Source organism: Heptranchias perlo, chromosome 25 (assembly GCF_035084215.1).
Source record: "Heptranchias perlo isolate sHepPer1 chromosome 25, sHepPer1.hap1, whole genome shotgun sequence".
Taxonomy (NCBI): domain Eukaryota; kingdom Metazoa; phylum Chordata; class Chondrichthyes; order Hexanchiformes; family Hexanchidae; genus Heptranchias; species Heptranchias perlo.
This window is the reverse complement of record NC_090349.1, coordinates 3,356,643-3,376,437: the sequence shown is the minus strand read 5'-3', so window position 1 is coordinate 3,376,437 and position 19,795 is coordinate 3,356,643. Positions and strand designations below refer to the sequence as shown.

General features: G+C 50.9%; 1 protein-coding gene across 1 annotated transcript in view; it reads left to right on the top strand.

Annotated features, from left to right (window-relative positions):
* LOC137341936 (glutathione hydrolase 5 proenzyme-like) overlaps positions 1-19,795 on the top strand; it is a 133,564-nt gene that overhangs the window by 46,991 nt on the left and 66,778 nt on the right. The window contains exons 2-6 of the mRNA XM_068005454.1: positions 3,274-3,404; positions 8,057-8,143; positions 10,615-10,810; positions 14,629-14,798; positions 16,061-16,207. Coding sequence (XP_067861555.1) covers positions 3,274-3,404; positions 8,057-8,143; positions 10,615-10,810; positions 14,629-14,798; positions 16,061-16,207 — 731 coding nt within the window. The remainder of the gene's footprint in view (positions 1-3,273; positions 3,405-8,056; positions 8,144-10,614; positions 10,811-14,628; positions 14,799-16,060; positions 16,208-19,795) is intronic.

Genomic DNA, 19,795 nt, shown 5'->3' with positions numbered 1-19,795 from the left:
CATTTCAGCGTTTAAGCAAGTACAGAGTCTAGGAAAAGGGGTCAGAAAAAAAATCAAATGGGAAGGTCTGTGATAGGGTGAAGGCCTGAAATGATTAAATTACAAATGTGATGATGGTGCAAGACAAAAGGAGGTGATAATGAGACAAATAAAGAAACAAAAGATTCCAGAGGAGGTGTAAATGGTTACAGCAGAATTGCAGAGGGAGAGGGAAGCATGGAAAATCTGGCAATGGGGAGAAGGTTCCAGTGGTCCAGGAATGTGGCGGCGAAAGGCAGGTAGACCCCAGGGATGTGGACCACCCCACTGGCCGTGTTCCGATAGGGAGTCCCCATCCCACACCAGCCCACACCTCCTCCACTCCCAGTGCCTCTGGTGCAGCCACCCTCCGTAACCAGCACCTGCTGTCTGAGAGAAAAGAGGAGCTATTCATACAATCATAGAAAGGTTACAGCACGGAAGGAGGCCATTCAGCCCATCGAGTCCGTGCCGGTTCTATGCAAGAGCAATCCAGCTAGTTCCACTCCCTACCCTATCCCCATCGCCCTGCAAATTTTTCCTTTCATGTACTTATCCAGTTCCCTTTTGAATCTGCCTCCACCACCCCCTCGGGCAGTGCATTCCAGATCCTAACCACTCGCTGTGTAAAAAAGTTTTTCCTCATGTCACCTTTGGTTCTTTTGCCAATCACCTTAAATCTATGCCCTCTGGTTCTTGACCCTTCTGCCAATGGGAACAGTTTCTCTCTATCTACTCTGTCTAGACCCTTCATGATTTTGAATACCTCTATCAAATCTCCTCGCAACCGTCTCTGTTCCAAGGAGAACAACCCCAGCTTCTCCAGTATATCCACGTAACTAAAGTCCCTCATCCCCGAAATCATTCCAGTAAATCTCTTCTGCACCCTCTCTAAGGCCTTCACATCTTTCCTAAAGTGCAGTGCCCAGAACTGGACACAATACTCCAGATGTGGCTGAACCAGTGTTTTATAAAGGTTCATCATGACTTCCATACTTTTGTACTCAATGCCTCTATTTATAAAGCCCAGGATCCCGTATGCTTTTTTAACCACTTTCTCAACCTGCCCTGCCACCATCAACGATTTGTGTACATATACCCCCAGACCTCTCTGTTCCTGTACCCCTTTTAGAGTTGTGCCCTCTAGTTTATATTACCTCTCCTCGTTCTTCCTACCGAAATGTAACGCTTTGCATTTTTCTGTGTTAAATTTCATCTGTCACGTGTCCGCCCATGCCACCAGCCTGTCTATACCCTCTTGAAGTCTATCACTATCCTCCTCACTGTTTACTACACTTCCAAGTTTTGTGTCATCTGCAAATTTTGAAATTGTGCCCTGTACATCCAAGTCCAAGTCATTAATATATATCAAGAAAAGCAGTGGTCCCAGCACCGACCCCTGGGGAACACCACTGTGCACCTCCCTCCAGTCTGAAAAACAACCATTCACCACTAATCTCTGTTTCCTGTCATTTAGCCAATTCTGTATCCATGTTGCTACTACTGCCCCTTTTATTCCACGGTCTAAAGTTGTTAAAGTAATCGTTAAGGCCAGAAGGCTGTAAAGTGCCTTGTAGAAAGATGAGGTGCTGTTTCTCGAGCTTGCGTTGAGCTTCATTGGAACAGTGTAGGGGGCCGAGGACAGAGAGGTCAGAGTGACCAGATTGAATCACTAGTGTTATGGAATGAAGTTCTCCATTAGGAGCACTGAATTCACTCTACTGTTTCACAAATATTCCTTAGTCCCAGCTTTAAAGCAGCATTCCCTGTTGCACCTGTTCATTTCACTCCCACTCTGACCTCCTGTGCAGTACTGAGGGAGTGCTGTACTGTCGGAGATGCCGCCTTTTGGATGAGATATTAAATTGCGGCCGCATCTGCCCTCTCAGGTGGATGTAAAAGGTCCCTTGGAAGGGTAGTTCACCCCGGTGACCTGGTCAATATTTATTCCTCAACATCCCTAAAACAGATTATCTGCTCATGATCTCATTGCTGTTTGTGGGATCTTGCTGTGCGCAAAACTGGCTGCTGCGTTTCCTACATTACAACGGTGACTACACTTCAAAAGTACTTCATTGGCTGTAAAGCACTTTGGGACATCCTGAGGTCGTGAAAGGCTCTATATAAATGCAAGTCTTTCTTTTCTTTCTCTGTCCTTATTTTCCATTTAAAGTATTTGATAAAAACAAGAGAATACCGGCCCACAGTTTGGAGCAACATACCTGGAGCAGCAGAGGCAGCGCTGAGGGGGAGGAAAGTGATGATATGAACTGGGATGGGAGGAGAGTTCCTCCATATCACTGTGACAATGGTGTAAACAATTTTAAAACAATTTAACAAAAGAGATGACCACCACTTAGTCACAGAGCCTCCAATTTCTTCACGAGAAATGAGTCAATATTTTACGCACAATCTTCCACCATATCAGTGATGGGATGTTGGTTGTACCTGCAGTTTATGTTATGACAAGCCTGTGTCCCACTGCACTTTCAGTGTGACCACATGGTGTAGGCCCAGTTTCAGGGCTGGTTTTGAGCTATCAGCTTTTCTGATTTTGCTTGTTTTCTGATTTGATGAGAATGTTCATTCATTGAGCAGCAAAAGTCTGAAACAAACTGTCGGTGCAGGGAGTCAAACACACAGCCCCAGTCTTCGGCCCCTTGATGTGCTTTTATGACATTCCCCTATCTGCCAGTTTAATCCAAGCATTATCCTATTCATTTTAAATGCACTGCACGGACAAATACCACACAGACACGTTAAACATCGTTATACCAATATTGATTTCAATAACTTCAGATCATGATCACTGCTCCCATTTTTTCGGACAGCAGGAGCTGGTAATGGTTCTGATGTTGCCATTTACAGCTCCTCCAGACCCATCTTTTGTTTCTTTACTTGTCCCATTCCCACCCTCCTTGCCTTGCACCATCATCCCTTTTGTCATTTAATCACTCCTGCTCTCCACCCTATCACACACCTTCCCTTTTGTTCTTTCCTCCCTCCCTCCCTTACCCTGGCTCTGTACTTGCTCAACAACTGTTAAATCTTCAACTTTTTCCAGTTCAGACGAAAGGTCTTCGGCCTGAAATGTTAACTCTGTTTCTTTCTCCACTGATGCTGCCTGACTTGCTGAGCTTCTCCAGCATTTTCGGTTTTTATTTCACCAATATTATTGGCAGTCATATTGAAGCTTGTCTCACTATGTACTGTGTGAGGTGCGTGTGACACATTCTTTCCTGTTTATTGTTCTAGAAACATCCTGGAGCAAGGTGGATCGGCCGTTGATGGCGCCATTGCTGCACTGCTCTGCACCTCCCTGATCAACCCCCAAAGTATGGGTATTGGTGGAGGGGCCATTTTCACCATTTACAACAGATCACAAGGTAATTCTGCCAATGATTTTGTTGAACGATACGCTCGAGAGACACAGATGTGAGTGCCTGTTGCACAGATGCCGTCTGATTGAGGTGTAGCTGGTGCAATCTTAGTGCACCTGCTCACATTTGGGCTGGACAGTCTGGGTTTTCAGTAGGAGTTCCAGAAATTTCTAATTTTTTTTTTATTCATTCATGGGATGTGGGCATCACTGGCGAGGCCAGCATTTATGAAAACGAGTCACGAAGGGGTAAATTTTAACCCCACAAACGGGTGGGTTGGGGGCAGGTGGGAAGGTAAAAATTGTAAAAAAAATAGCAAAACCCGACCCCAACCGGCCCACTTCTGGTTTTAACGGAGGCGGATCAAAGGGTGGGTGACCAACCGGTCGGTTTTGTGGGCCTCCATTTGGACAGGTTATTTATTTTTAACTCTGGGGAGCCAGGATTCCCGGACGTTTGTTTCATATTAATTCATGGGATGTGGGCGTCGCTGGCGAGGCCGGCATTTATTGCCCATCCCTAATTGCCCTTGAGAAGGTGGTGGTGAGCCGCCTTCTTGAACCACTGCAGTCCGTGTGGTGAAGGTTCTCCCACAGTGCTGTTAGGAAGGGAGTTCCAGGATTTTGACCCAGCGACGATGAAGGAACGGCGATATATTTCCAAGTCGAGATGGTGTGTGACTTGGAGGGGAACGTGCAGGTGGTGTTGTTCCCATGTGCCTGCTGCTCTTGTCCTTCTAGGTGGTAGAGGTCGTAGGTTTGGGAGGTGCTGTTGAAGAAACCTTGGCGAGTTGCTGTAGTGCATCCTGTGGATGGTACACACTGCAGCCACAGTGCGCCGGTGGTGAAGGGAGTGAATGTTCAGTGTGGTGGATGGGGTGCCAATCAAGCGGGCTGCTTTGTCCTGGATGGTGTCGAGCTTCTTGAGTGTTGTTGGAGCTGCACTCATCCAGGCAAGTGGAGAGTATTCCATCAAACTCCTGACTTATGCCTTGTAGATGGTGGAAAGGCTTTGGGGAGTCAGGAGGTGAGTCACTCGCCACAGAATACCCAGCCTCTGACCTGCTCTTGTAGCCACAGTATTTATGTGGCTGGTCCAGTTAAGTTTCTGGTCAATGGTGACCCCCAGGATGTTGATGGTGGGGGATTTGGCGATGGTAATGCCGTTGAATGTCAAGGGGAGGTGGTTAGACTCTCTCTTGTTGGAGATGGTCATTGCCTGGCACTTATCTGGTGCGAATGTTACTTGCCACTTATCAGCCCAAGCCTGGATGTTGTCCAGGTCTTGCTGCATGCGGGCACGGACTGCTTCATTATCTGAGGGGTTGCGAATGGAACTGAACACTGTGCAATCATCAATGAAAATCCCCATTTCTGACCTTATGATGGAGGGAAGGTCATTGGTGAAGCAGCTGAAGATGGTTGGGCCTAGGACACTGCCCTGAGGAACTCCTGCAGCAATGCCCTGGGGCTGAGATGATTGGCCTCCAACAACCACTACCGTCTTCCTTTGTGCTAGGTATGACTCCAGCCAATGGAGAGTTTTCCCCCTGATTCCCATTGACTTCAATTTTACTAGGGCTCCTTGGTGCCACACTCGGTCAAATGCTGCCTTGATGTCAAGGGCAGTCACTCTCACCTCACCTCTGGAATTCAGCTCTTTTGTCCGTGTTTGGACCAAGGCTATAATGAGGTCTGGAGCCGAGTGGTCCTGGCGGAACCCAAACTGAGCATCGGTGAGCAGGTTATTGGTGATTAACTGCCGCTTGATAGCACTGTCGACGACACCTTCCATCACTTTGCTGATGATTGAGAGTAGACTGATGGGGCGGTAATTGGCCGGATTGGATTTGTCCTGCTTTTTGTGGACAGGACATACCTGGGCAATTTTCCACATTGTCGGGTAGATGCCAGTGTTGTAGCTGTACTGGAACAGCTTGGCTAGAGGCGCAGCTAGTTCTGGAGCACAAGTCTTCAGCACTACAGCTGGGATGTTGTCGGGGCCCATAGCCTTTGCTGTATCCAGTGCACTCAGCCGTTTCTTGATATCACGTGGAGTGAATCGAATTGGCTGAAGACTGTCTTCTGTGATGGTGGGGATATCGGGAGGAGGCCGAGATGGATCATCCACTCGGCACTTCTGGCTGAAGATGGTTGCAAACGCTTCAGCCTTGTCTTTTGCACTCACGTGCTGGACTCCGCCATCATTGAGGATGGGGATGTTTACAGAGCCTCCTCCTCCCGTTAGTTGTTTAATTGTCCACCACCATTCACGACTGGATGTGGCAGGACTGCAGAGCTTTGATCTGATCCGTTGGTTGTGGAATCGCTTAGCTCTGTCTATAGCATGTTGCTTCCGCTGTTTAGCATGCATGTGGTCCTGAGTTGTAGCTTCACCAGGTTGCCACCTCATTTTTAGGTACGCCTGGTGCTGCTCCTGGCATGCTCTTCTACACTCCTCATTGAACCAGGGTTGATCCCCTGGCTTGTTGGTAATGGTCGATTGAGGAATATGCCGGGCCATGAGGTTACAGATTGTGCTGGAATACAATTCTGCTGCTGCTGATGGCCCACAGCGCCTCATTCTGGTTCATGCCATGTAAGAGGAGGTGGGAATGTCCGGCTCAGTCAGTGCCACAGCCTGTGGGCCAGGAGGAGCAGGAGTGCTTCCCCCAGGCCCAACAAGCCCACCTGCCGTGATCCCACACACACAATCGAACGAGGCCCCCCCACTCCAACCCACCATGTCCGACCCCCCCACCATGTCCGACCCCCCCCACCATCTCCGACCCCCCCACAATCTCCGACCCCCCCCACCATGTCCGACCCCCCCCACCATCTCCGACCCCCCCACAATCTCCGACCCCCCCCGCAATGCTCTCCGACCTCCCCCTCTCCCCGTTACAATTTGCCCCGGAAATTTTCTCTTTAAAAAACATCTCGCTCGACCTGCTTTCTGTGCCTGATGATGGCGGGTGATTGGTTATTAATTGGTGCTGTTTCAAAATAGTCAACACCAGCTGCCTGAAGTTTTCAATGTGTCCACAATTACTGGATTTTAAAGTTTCTAATGTATTTAAAGGGAAGCTCGATAAACACATGAGGGAGAAAGGAATAGAGGGAGATGCTGATAGGGTGAGATGAAGTAGAGAGGGAGGTGGCTCGTGTGGAACATAAACACCGGGATAGACCAGTTGGGCCGAATGGCCTGTCTCTGTGCTGTGGACTCGATGTAATGAACCTTCATCTGTTGTGTGAAGCAATTCTCTGAATAAAGCCACGCCCTTACCCTCGCCCCGTCCCTACCCCACCCCCCGTCCCTACCCCACCCCTCCGTCCCTACCCCCACCCCCCGTCCCTACCTCCACCCCTCCGTCCCTACCCCACCCCTCCGTCCCTACCCCCCACCCCCCGTCCCTACCTCCACCCCTCCGTCCCTACCCCACCCCTCCGTCCCTACCCCCACCCCCCGTCCCTACCCCACCCCCCGTCCCTACCCCACCCCTCCGTCCCTACCCCCACCCCCCGTCCCTACCTCCACCCCTCCGTCCCTACCTCCACCCCTCCGTCCCTACCCCACCCCTACGTCCCTACCCCCACCCCCCCGTCCCTACCTCCACCCCTCCGTCCCTACCCCACCCCTCCGTCCCTACCTCCACCCCTCCGTCCCTACCTCCACCCCTCCGTCCCTACCCCCACCCCCCGTCCCTACCTCCATCCCTCCGTCCCTACCCCACCCCCAGTCCCTAACCCACCCCCTGTCCCTAACCCACCCCCCTGTCCCTACCCCACCCCCAGTCCCTACCCCACCCCCAGTCCCTACCCCACCCCCCGTCCCTACCTCCACCCCTCCGTCCCTACCTCCACCCCTCCGTCCCTACCCCCACCCCCCGTCCCTACCTCCATCCCTCCGTCCCTACCCCACCCCCAGTCCCTAACCCACCCCCAGTCCCTAACCCACCCCCTGTCCCTACCCCACCCCCAGTCCCTACCCCACCCCCTGTCCCTAATCCACCCCCCTGTCCCTACCACCCCCCAGTCCCTAACCCACCCCCAGTCCCTAACCCACCCCCTGTCCCTACCCCATCCCCCAGTCCCTACCCCACCCCCTGTCCCTACCCCACCCCCCAGTCCCTACCCCACCCCCCAGTCCCTACCCCACCCCCCAGTCCCTACCCCATCCCCCTGTCCCTACCCCACCCCCCAGTCCCTACCCCACCCCCCTGTCCCTACCCCATCCCCCTGTCCCTACCCCACCCCCCAGTCCCTACCCCACCCCCTGTCCCTACCCCACCCCCCTGTCCCTACCCCACCCCCAGTCCCTACCCCACCCCCCTGTCCCTACCCCATCCCCCTGTCCCTACCCCACCCCCCAGTCCCTAACCCACCCCCTGTCCCTACCCCATCCCCCTGTCCCTACCACCCCCCTGTCCCTACCCCACCCCCCTGTCCCTACCCCACACCTGCATCCCTACTCCCCCGTCCCTACCGCCCCCGTCACGACCCCACCCCTCCATCCCTACCTCCACCCCCTGTCCCTACCTCCCCCGACCCTACCCCACCCCTCCATCCCTACCACCACCCCATCCTCTGATCCTGTGTGTACAGCCCATCTCATTGACTGTACTGTGTGTCTCTCCTGTTTCATTCCTCCCTCAGGTCGTGTGACGGTGATTAATGCCAGAGAGGCCGTCCCTGAGAAGGTGATGCCAGGTCTACTCACTGGGTGTAGTCGTCTGAATCCAGGTAATAAAAACACTAGAAAGAAAAATCTGGGGCTAACCTCTGACTTCTGCACAAAACGGTGTGAAGTCAGGACAGCGGCTGCAACATCCCCCACCTCTGGGGCGGGGAGGGAGGAGGAGGATGGGGCCTGGAGGGAGGAGGAGAATAGGGCCTGGAGGGAGGATGAGGATGGGGCGTGGAGGGAGGAGGAGGATGGGGCGTGGAGGGAGGAGGAGGATGGGGCGGGAAGGGGGGAGGAGGAGGATGGGGCCTGGAGGGAGGAGGAGGATGGGGCGTGGAGGGAGGAGGAGGATGGGGCGTGGAGGGAGGAGGAGGATGGGGCGTGGAGGGAGGATGAGGATGGGGCGTGGAGGGAGGAGGAGGATGGGGCGGGAAGGGGGGAGGAGGAGGATGGGGCGTGGAGGGAGGAGGAGGATGGGGCGTGGAGGGAGGAGGAGGATGGGGCGTGGAGGGAGGAGGAGGATGGGGCGTGGAGGGAGGAGGAGGATGGGGCGTGGAGGGAGGAGGAGGATGGGGCGTGGAGGGAGGAGGAGAATGGGGAGGGGAGGGAGGAGGAGGATGGGGCGTGGAGGGAGGAGGAGGATGGGGCGGGGAGGGAGGAGGAGGATGGGGCGTGGAGGGAGGAGGAGGATGGGGCGTGGAGGGAGGAGGAGAATGGGGAGGGGAGGGAGGAGGAGGATGGGGCGTGGAGGGAGGAGGAGGATGGGGCGGGGAGGGAGGAGGAGAAGGGGGCGTGGAGGGAGGAGGAGGATGGGGCGTGGAGGGAGGAGGAGGATGGGGCGTGGAGGGAGGAGGAGAATGGGGAGGGGAGGGAGGAGGAGGATGGGGCGTGGAGGGAGGTGGAGGATGGGGCGGGGAGGGAGGAGGAGAATGGGGAGGGGAGGGAGGAGGAGGATGGGGCGGGGAGGGAGTTGGAGGATGGGGCCTGGAGGGAGGAGTTGGAGGATGGGGCCTGGAGGGAGGAGGAGGAGGATGAGATATATTTTTATTCGTTCATGGGATGTGGGCGTCGCTGGCGAGGCCGGCATTTATTGCCCATCCCTAATTGCCCTCGAGAAGGTGGTGGTGAGCCGCCTTCTTGAACCGCTGCAGTCCGTGTGGTGACGGTTCTCCCACAGTGCTGTTAGGAAGGGAGTTCCAGGATTTTGACCCAGCGACGATGAAGGAACGGCCGATATATTTCCAAGTCGGGATGGTGTGTGACTTGGAGGGGAACGTGCAGGTTGTGTTGTTCCCATGTGTCTTCTGCCCTTGTCCTTCTAGGTGGTAGAGGTCGCGGGTTTAGGAGGTGCTGTTGAAGAAGCCTTGGCGAGTTGCTGCAGTGCATCCTGTGGATGGTGCACACTGCAGCCACAGTGCGCCGATGGTGAAGGGAGTGAATGTTTAGGGTGGTGGATGGGGTGCTAATCAAGCGAGCTGCTTTGTCCTGGATGGTGTCGAGCCTCTTGAGTGTTGTTGGAGCTGCACTCATCCAGGCAAGTGGAGAGTATTCCATCACACTCCTGACTTGTGCCTTGTAGATGGTGGAAAGGCTTTGGGGAGTCAGGAGGTGAGTCACTCGCCGCAGAATACCCAGCCTCTGACCTGCTCTCGTAGCCACAGTATTTATATGGCTGGTCCAGTTAAGTTTCTGGTCAATGGAGGAGGAGGGGTGGGGAGGAGGAGGAGGATGGGGAGGAGGAGGATGGGGAGGGGGAGGAGTGGGGAGGAGGAGGAGGAGGAGGATGGGATGGGGAGAGGGAGGAGGAGGATGGGGAGGGGGAGGAGGAGGATGGGGAGGGGGAGGAGGAGGAGGATGGGGAGGAGGAGGATGGATTTGAACACGAAAATGAAAATTTTCAAATTGGGGTGTTGGTGGACTGGGAGCCGTTGTCGGCCAGCGAGCACAATGGTGATGGATGAACGGGACTTAGTGCGAGTCAGGATACGGGCAGCTGGGTTTTTGGCTGTTGTGTTTGATTCAGCTCACCTGTTTTCAATGAATAATTAGGGATGGCTTGCCACCGATACGCTAAGTGTTAGGGTAATTCTTGGGGTTGTTCTCCTTAGATCAGTGAAGGTTGCGAGGAGATTTGATAGAGGTATTCAAAATCACAAACGGGCTGGGTAGAGGAGGTCGAGAGAAACTGTTCCCATTGGCGGAGGGGTCAAGGACCAGAGGACGTAGATTTAAGGTGATTGGCAAAAAAACCAAAGGTGACATGAGGAAAAACTTTTTTACACAGCGAGTGGTTAGGATCTGGAATGCACGACCCGAGGGGGTGGTGGAGGCAGATTCAATCATGGCCTTCAAAAGGGAATCGGATAAGTACTTGAAGGGAAAAAATTTGCAGGAATATGGAGATAGGGCGGGGGAGTGGATTGCTCTTGCTGAGAGCCGGCATGGACTCGACGGGCTGAATGGCCTCCTTCCATGCTGTAACCATTGTATGATTCTATATGTGAATGTGTTAACTGTGCCCCATGTGTAGGTACCCAATGGATTGCTGTGCCGGGGGAACTGAGAGGTTACTGGAAAGCACACGAGCAATTTGGGAAATTGCCCTGGAAATCCCTGTTTGAACCTACAATACAACTCGCAGAAACAGGATTCCGACTCCCAGAGCTTCTAAGGAAATTTCTAGAACATCAGCAGTTGCGTCATTTCATAAATAATTCATTACTGCGGTAAGTAAAGAGCCCTGTACCAGTCAGTGTGTCTGCAGCCAATTTCATCCACAGCACTGAGCCAGGCCCAGTCATCGCACAAAGCTCAATTTTTGTCACAAACTCTTACAACAATAACAACAACTTGCATTTATAAAGCACCTTTAAAGTAGTAAAATGTCCCAAGGCACTTCATAGCAAGTGTTATCAGACAAAATTTGAAACCAAGCCACATAAGGAGACCAAAAGCTTGGTCAAAAAGGTAGGTTTTAAGGAGCATCTTATAGGAGGAGAGGTGGAGGGGTTTATGGAGGGAATTGCAGAGCTTAGGGCCTAGACAGCTGAAGGCACGGCCGCCAATGGTGCAGCAAGAGAAATCGGGGATTCACAAGAGGCCAGAATTGGAGGAGCACAGAGATCTTGGAGGGTTGTAGGGTTGGAGGAAATTATAGAGATCGGGAGCAGATTCACTGCTCACTGACAGAACTTGATCCACTTGTAAAGTGCGAAACGGTTGTTCACACAATACTTTAGTGCGTATAGAACATTCTAGAATCAAACTCAAAAGCAGAGTTTTAACTCATCTCATTGGTGACAGGACTTCGCGCTCGCTGTTTTCAAACAATCCTCTTTTAAGTCCTAAGAAATTGGTGGTCGGGATATGTCCATTGTTCCCAGGAAATCTCTAGCTCAGTGAAGTAAGCTTGGACTGGTCTCGGAATACCCATAGCTCCCCGTTTACATGAGTGTAGATTCTAGAATGATCAAGGATGCACCTTGCATACATAGTGGACGTGGAGTTTGGATTGAAAAATAGCAGCTCCTTTTCTGTATGTCCATTCACACAGACTCCCTCGCTGATCATTTGGATGTTATTTTGGCTTTCTGCAGGAGCTCCTTTGACCAGATTTCTTGGTGAATGAGTTAATTCATTAAAAAAAACCTACTTTAACAAATTAAGGGGAAAGTATCATATTCACTGCTAACTACACAGTAAAACTCCCTCTATTCTGCTCCAACAATGTGCCTTAGTTCTTGCCTCAGAGGAGCCTCCCCTAAAGAAAGAAGCAAACATTTACCTGACGAAGGAGGAAGCCTCCGAAAGCTTGTGAATTTAAAATAAAATTGCTGGACTATAACTTGGTGTTGTAAAATTGTTTACTAAAGAAAGAAAGAAAGACTCATGTTTATATCACGCCTTTCATGACCTCAGGACGTCCCAAAGCACTTCACAATGTGACTCAGTGGGTATCACTCTCGCCTCTGAGGCTAGAAGATTGTGGGGTTCAAGCTCCACTCCAGAGACTTGAGCACAAAATCTAGGCCCGACACTTCAGTACAGTACTGAGGGAGTGCTGCACTGTCAGAGGTGCCGTCTTTTGGATGAGACGTTAAACCGAGGCCCAGTTGGCCCTCTCAGGACGCAAAAGATCGCATGGAAACTATTTCGAAGAAGAGCAGGGGAGTTCTCCCCGGTGTCTCTGACCAATATTTATCCCTCAACTAAAACAGATTATCTGGTTATTATATCATTGCTGTCTGTGGGACCTTGCTGTGTGCAAACTGGCTGCCGTGTTTTCTACATTACAATAGTGACTACACCTCTAAAGTACTTCATTGACCATAAAGCGCTTTGGGATGTCCTGAGGTCATTAAAGGTTGCTTTTTAAATGCAAGTCTTATCTTGAAGTACTTTTGAAGTGTAGCCAGTTGTAATGTACTCACCAGCATGGTATTTGTCCAGTTCCCACTTCTGCCAACCCATAGCCTTTCTGAGGAGATGGCCAATTAGTACCAATTTGACCATTCTTTTCCATTGTTTTCCTCAGTGCCAGTATCAAACACTCCCAGGCATGGTTAGATTCAGAGCAAAGCTTCCACTATTCTGCTCTCAACCCTAACCTCAGAATTCTCCCCCCTATTGTATCAGTGTGACGTCTCTACTTCCCACACCGGCCACCTTTATAATGTTCTATAACACATGGCTGCAAATTCCTCCATGGATTCATTTTCTCCCAAGTAAGCACTGAGGTGGAGGAAGGTGTGGTTCAAGCAGCAGCGCCTCTAATGCCTGATTTTTGTACATCCTTCAAAACCCCTTCCTATTGTATAAAGCAATAATTGGGAATCTGGGCTTTGATTTCTGGTGGAGCATGAGTTAATGCGTTGAGTTAATGCGTTGAGTTAATGCGTTGAGTTAATGCGTTGAGTTAATGCGTTGAGTTAATGCGTTGAGTTAATGCGTTGAGTTAATGCGTGTCGGTAACATTCCTTTAAAACAACCATTAACCCGTTTATGGGTTTAAAAAAAACACACAAGGGAATTTTACACAAACTTTTTAACCAGTGGTCTACCAGAGAAAGTTAAGCCCTTTGTGGGCACCAAGACCTTGCTAAATGACAATTTCAATTTACCATGTGTGAGATTTTTGAGCTATCCAATCCCTGTGCTTTGTGTGATCTTACTCCATATTTGAATCTTGCACAACTCCTGCAGAGTTCCACAAGGAACAAGTGCTCCTCCCACCTCCACAGTAAATCCACGGGCCACTCCCGACCACTGCTCACCCACCCCCACCCTGATTGCCTCACCCCCCCACCCTGATTGCCTCCCCCCCACCCTGATTGCCTCACCCCCCCACCCTGATTGCCTCTCCCCCCACCCTGATTGCCTCTCCCCCCCACCCTGATTGCCTCACCCCCCCACCCTGATTGCCTCTCCCCCCCACCCTGATTGCCTCTCCCCCCACCCTGATTGCCTCTCCCCCCACCCTGATTGCCTCTCCCCCCCACCCTGATTGCCTCTCCCCCCACCCTGATTGCCTCTCCCCCCACCCTGATTGCCTCACCCCCCCACCCTGATTGCCTCTCCCCCCACCCTGATTGCCTCTCCCCCCCACCCTGATTGCCTCACCCCCCCACCCTGATTGCCTCTCCCCCCCACCCTGATTGCCTCACCCCCCCACCCTGATTGCCTCTCCCCCCCACCCTGATTGCCTCTCCCCCCACCCTGATTGCCTCACCCCCCCACCCTGATTGCCTCCCCCCCACCCTGATTGCCTCACCCCCCCACCCTGATTGCCTCTCCCCCCACCCTGATTGCCTCTCCCCCCACCCTGATTGCCTCTCCCCCCACCCTGATTGCCTCTCCCCCCCACCCTGATTGCCTCTCCCCCCCACCCTGATTGCCTCTCCCCCCACCCTGATTGCCTCACCCCCCCACCCTGATTGCCTCTCCCCCCACCCTGATTGCCTCACCCCCCCACCCTGATTGCCTCTCCCCCATCGTGATTGCCTCACCCCCCCCACCCTGATTGCCTCACCCCCCCCACCCTGATTGCCTCTCCCCCCACCCTGATTGCCTCTCCCCCCACCCTGATTGCCTCACCCCCCCACCCTGATTGCCTCTCCCCCATCGTGATTGCCTCACCCCCCCCACCCTGATTGCCTCACCCCCCACCCTGATTGCCTCACCCCCCACCCTGATTACCTCCCCCCCGAGGCCATTAACGGATTTAAACAGGAGGATGAGAATTTTAAATTGGATGCGAGGGGCAACCGTGAACCAAGGTAGGTCGGTGAGCACAGGGGTGATGGGTGAGCGGGACTTGGTGCAAGTTAGGATACGGGTATCTTAATTTACTTTAAGAGAGTTAATGCCTATTAAAATAATGCATAGAGAAAATTGGCACAAACAAGTTAATTAGTGTGTTAAAATAGCGCACAGAGCGAATTAAACCCCTTGCTAGTAAAGGCATCCCTGGTGGGTATCTGGTGATTGAGTTGCATCTTAAGATGTCTTAGAGATTTAAATTCATCGAGAAATATTTTCTTTTTAGTACACTGTTTTACAACAATTTTGGTGAACCACTTGAGTTTGTGCGGTACCATCAGCTTGCGAAAACACTGAAGGTCATCGCAGATCAAGGCCCCGATGCTTTCTACAATGGCCAGATCGCACAGGATCTCATCACAGACATACAGGAAGCAGCCGCTGCTCAGAAGTCAGGTATTTCTCTTCTTACTTTATCCTGTGCAATCTTTGGAACAATGGAACGAAAGAATGTCAGGGGTGATACCGCGATTCAGTGCTGTCGGGACAGCACTCTCAGGAGACTTCATTGGTCTAACCTGTGGTTTTCTGTCAGATGATGTTAATGGATAGAACATGTGAGGCTGTGTACCTCAGCACTGTGCCCCGTGGCTCAGTGGTTAGTACTCTCACCTCTGTGTCAGAAGGTTGTAGGTTCAAATCCCACTTCAGAGACTTGAGCACAAAATCTAGGCTGGCAGTGCAGTACTGAGGGAGTGCTGCACTGTCAGCAGTGTCACCTTTTACCTGCCCTCTCAGGTGGACATAAAAGATTCCATGACATTATTCGAAGAAGAGCAGGGGAGTTCTCCCCAGTGTCCTGGCCAATATTTATCCCTCAACCAACATCACTAAAACAGATTATCTGGTCATTATCTCATTGCTGTTCGTGGGATCTTGCTGTGCACAAATTAGCTGCTGCGTTTCCTACATTACAACAGTGACTGCCCCTCTAAAGTACTTCATCGGCTGTAAAGCAATTTGGGACGTCCTAAGGTCGTGAAAGGCGCTATAGAAATGCAAGTCTTTCTTTTGCAAGTGACACTCCCTGCTGGGAGCACCAGATCATGGAATCACCCGTTCGAAGGTTTTCTTATTTTGTTATTGCTCTGCATCTCCTCCGAACCTCACAGTTGTCATCGTACTACTCTGTACATGTCTGTTCATCCTCGGCACATCGACACACTGCCAAGGTAGGGTTGCCAACTCTGGTTGGATGTGTTCCTGGAGGTTTTAGCACATGACCTCCCACTTACAACTACCCCACCCGCCCCCATCATTGGTCGCCTGACCTGTCAATCCTCGAGGCATCCCGCCTACTCTTGCAAATTGCAAAGTGAACAGACTCTTTGTTACCTGATCAGTTGATTTGTGGCTGTCAGCAAAAGAGTCATTTTTTCCATCTCCAATATTTTTACAACCAATAAATAAAAGTGCTCAAAGAAAATGAAAAAAAAAACAATATTTTTTAATGCCCCTGTGATTTATCTCCTGGATTGTTTGCACCAGTGTCCTGGAGATGAACCTTTAATTCCTGGAGGCTCCAGGACAATCCTGGAGGGTTGGCAACCCAAGCAACAGGAGCTGCACTGATCCTCTTGATCATATCTCAAACACAATCTGAGCATTTGCTAAAGATTCGGAGTAATTTGTGATCACTGCTTGCTCCTTCTGTGTAGATAGCACTTTAACAGCTGAAGATTTGAGACGGTACAAAGCTTCAGTGGTGAAGCCCCTGACTGTTTCACTGGGTGACTATATGATGTACTCTCCACCCCTGCCCACAAGGGGAGCCATTCTCAGCTTCATCCTCAACATACTGAAAGGTACATACAACTAAACCAATGTCCATCTATGTATCTGCCTCTTTACGTCTGTTCAATTATTTTTTCTATTTATAATGGTTTGTTTGCCTGTTCATGTTTCTGTTTGTCTGCTCTGTAAATTTGTTTGTGTTTCTGTCTATTTAAGGAAGTGAAGTTCTGCGCGGTTTCTCCCCATCAGCCACTATAATGTGATTGGAGGACCAGTGGGAACCCCTGGGACATGGTGTAAACACCATTGGCCCACAGTTTCCACACTTCTTCCAGCAAAGCTACAGCTGATGATTGGGACACCCCCGACTCGAAATTCAACCCTTGTTTCGATCTCTTTATGTTTCTGTTCAGTGCAGTGGGAGCTTGTGGCTGATACACATTGTTAGTGCTGAGTAGAGGGAGCTTTACTCTGTATCTAACCCTGTACCTGCCCAGGGAGTGTTCAATGGGACAGTGTAGAGGGAGCTTTACTCTGTATCTAACCCTGTACCTGCCCTGGGAGTGTTTGATGGGACAGTGTAGAGGGAGCTTTACTCTGTATCTAACCCGTGCTGTACCTGCCCTGGGAGTGTTTGATGGGACAGTGTAGAGGGAGCTTTACTCTGTATCTAACCCGTGCTGTTCCTGCCCTGGGAGTGTTTGTTGGGACAGTGTAGAGGGAGCTTTACTCTGTATCTAACCCATGCTGTACCTGCCCTGGGAGTGTTTGATGGGACAGTGTAGAGGGAGCTTTACTCTGTATCTAACCCGTGCTGTTCCTGCCCTGGGAGTGTTTGTTGGGACAGTGTAGAGGGAGCTTTACTCTGTATCTAACCCGTGCTGTTCCTGCCCTGGGAGTGTTTGTTGGGACAGTGTAGAGGGAGCTTTAATCTGTATCTGTCCCCTGCTGTTTTCATTCATTCTCGGGATGTGGGTATCGCTGGCAAGGCCGGCATCTATTGCCCATCCCTAGTTACCATGAGCAGGTGATGGTGGGCCTTTTTCTTCAACCACTGCAGTCCATGTGGTGAAGGTGAGAGGTTTGGCACAACTGACTGTCTTGCTCGGCCACTTCAGAGGTTGTTAAGAGTCAACGACATGGTGCTGCACTGGAATGACCTACAGGCCCAGGCCGGGTAAGGACGGCAGGTTTCCTTCCCTAAAGGATATCAGTGAATCAGTTGGGTTTTAACGACAATCCGACAGATACTTGGTCACTTTTACCGATACCAGCTCTCTAAAGAACTGAATTCACATTCTTAAACTGCCCTGGTGGGATTTGAACTCATATTCTTTGGATTATTAGTCCAGGTCTCTGGATTATTAGTCCAGTAATATAACCACTGGACTACCACACCCACTCATACTGGATGTTGCTGCAGCCTCTGCTAGACACAGTTCAAATAAGGAAGAGGCTGCATTGGGACTCAAACCTGTGTTGGTCTCGGCACCACGGCCCTGAGCATTCGCCCCTTTCAACACCAGTTTTATGCATAAAGAAATGATCTCCCTTACAGTCCCATTGAGGGGCCTGAGAAGAAAGCAAGTGCACCCGCAGCACTGAAATCCTGCACAGCTTTCAGTAAAGGATACCAGTCCCACCCTCTTGCAGCGTAGCTATCTCCCTTGGGGGGGAAATAGAAACAACTTTAGAAATGGGGGAGATAGAATCGCTGTTCATGCATTACAGCTCTTTTGTTTTAGGCACATAGGATATGGCAGCAGGGGTAGCCATCTTGGTTTACCTACATGGAATCTGGGGGTAGTAGAAATATAGCAAATTTACAGCACTGAAGGAGGCCATTCGGCCCATCCTGCCTGTGCCAGTTGAAATAGAGCTACCCAGCCTGGTCCCACTTTCCAGAGTTTCGTCCGTAGCCCTGTAGGTCACGGCTCTTCAGGTGCACATCCAGGTATTTTTTAAATGAGTTGAGAGTTTCTGCCTCTACCACCCTTTCAGGCAGTGGGTTCCAGACCCCACCACCCTCTGGGTGAAAAACATTTTCCTCAGCTCCGCTCTAATCCTTCTACCAATTACTTTAAATCTATGCCCCCTGGTTATTGACCTCTCCGCTAAGGGAAATAGGTCCTCACTATCCACTCTATCTAGGCCCCTCATAATTTTATCCACCTCAATTAAATCACCCCTCAGCCTCCTCTGTTCCAAAGAAAACAACCCCAGCTTATCCAGTCTTTCCTCATGGCTAAAATTCTCCAGTCCTGGCAATATCCTCGTAAATCTCCTCAGCACCCTCTCTAGTGCAATTACATCCTTCCTGTAATGTGGAGACCAGAACTGTACACAGTACACAAGCTGTGGCCTAACTAGTGTTTTATACAGTTCCACCATAACCCCCTGCTTTTATATTCTATTGTAAACAATTTTACAACACCAAGTTATAGTCCAACAAATTTATTTTAAATCCCACAAGCTTTCGGAGGCTTCCTCCTTCCTCAGGTGGTGTGGAAATGAAATTTTCGAATCCTTCGCATTTTAAAATCACAGAACAATGCCTGGTGATTACTGCCCGTTGCCAAGGCAATCACAGTGAGCAGACAGAAAGGTGTCACCTAAAAGGCCACCAAATATACAAACCCCAAAAAAAAAAGAAAGAGAGAAGGAAGACAGTCAATGACTTTTATATTAAAAACAGATAACATTTGTTCGCTGGTGGGGTTACGTGTAGTGTGACATGAACCCAAGATCCCGGTTGAGGCCGTCCTCATGGGTGCGGAACTTGGCTATCAATTTCTGCTCGACGATTTTGCGTTGTCGTGTGTCTCGAAGGCCGCCTTGGAGTACGCTTACCCGAAGGTCGGTGGATGAATGTCCATGACTGCTGAAGTGTTCCCCGACAGGGAGAGAACCCTCCTGTTTGGCGATTGTTGCGCGGTGTCCGTTCATCCGTTGTCGCAGTGTCTGCATGGTCTCGCCAATGTACCATGCTCTGGGGCATCCTTTCCTGCAACGTATGAGGTAGACAACGTTGGCCGAGTCACAGGAGTATGAACCATGTACCTGGTGGGTGGTGTCCTCTCGTGTGATGGTGGTATCTGTGTCGATGATCTGGCATGTCTTGCAGAGGTTACCATGGCAGGGTTGTGTGGTGTCGTGGACGCTGTTCTCCTGAAAGGGATCTTGGGTTCATGTCACACTACACGTAACCCCACCAGCGAACAAATGTTATCTGTTTTTAATATACCGGGTCATTGACTGTCTTCCTTCTCTCTCTTTTTTTTTGGGGGGGGTTTGTATATTCGGTGGCCTTTTAGGTGACACCTTTCTGTCTGCTCACTGTGATTGCCTTGGCAACGGGCAGTAATCACCAGGCATTGTTCTGTGATTTTCAAATGCGAAGGATTCGAAAATTTCATTTCCACACCACCTGAGGAAGGAGGAAGCCTCCGAAAGCTTGTGGGATTTAAAATAAATTTGTTGGACTATAACTTGGTGTTGTAAAATTGTTTACAATTGTCAACCCCAGTCCATCACCGGCATCTCCACATCTTATATTCTATGCCTCGGCTAATAAAGGAAAGTATCCCATATGCCTTCTTAAACACATTATCTACCTGTCCTGCTACCTTTGGGGATCTGTGGACAGGAGGAGGCCCATT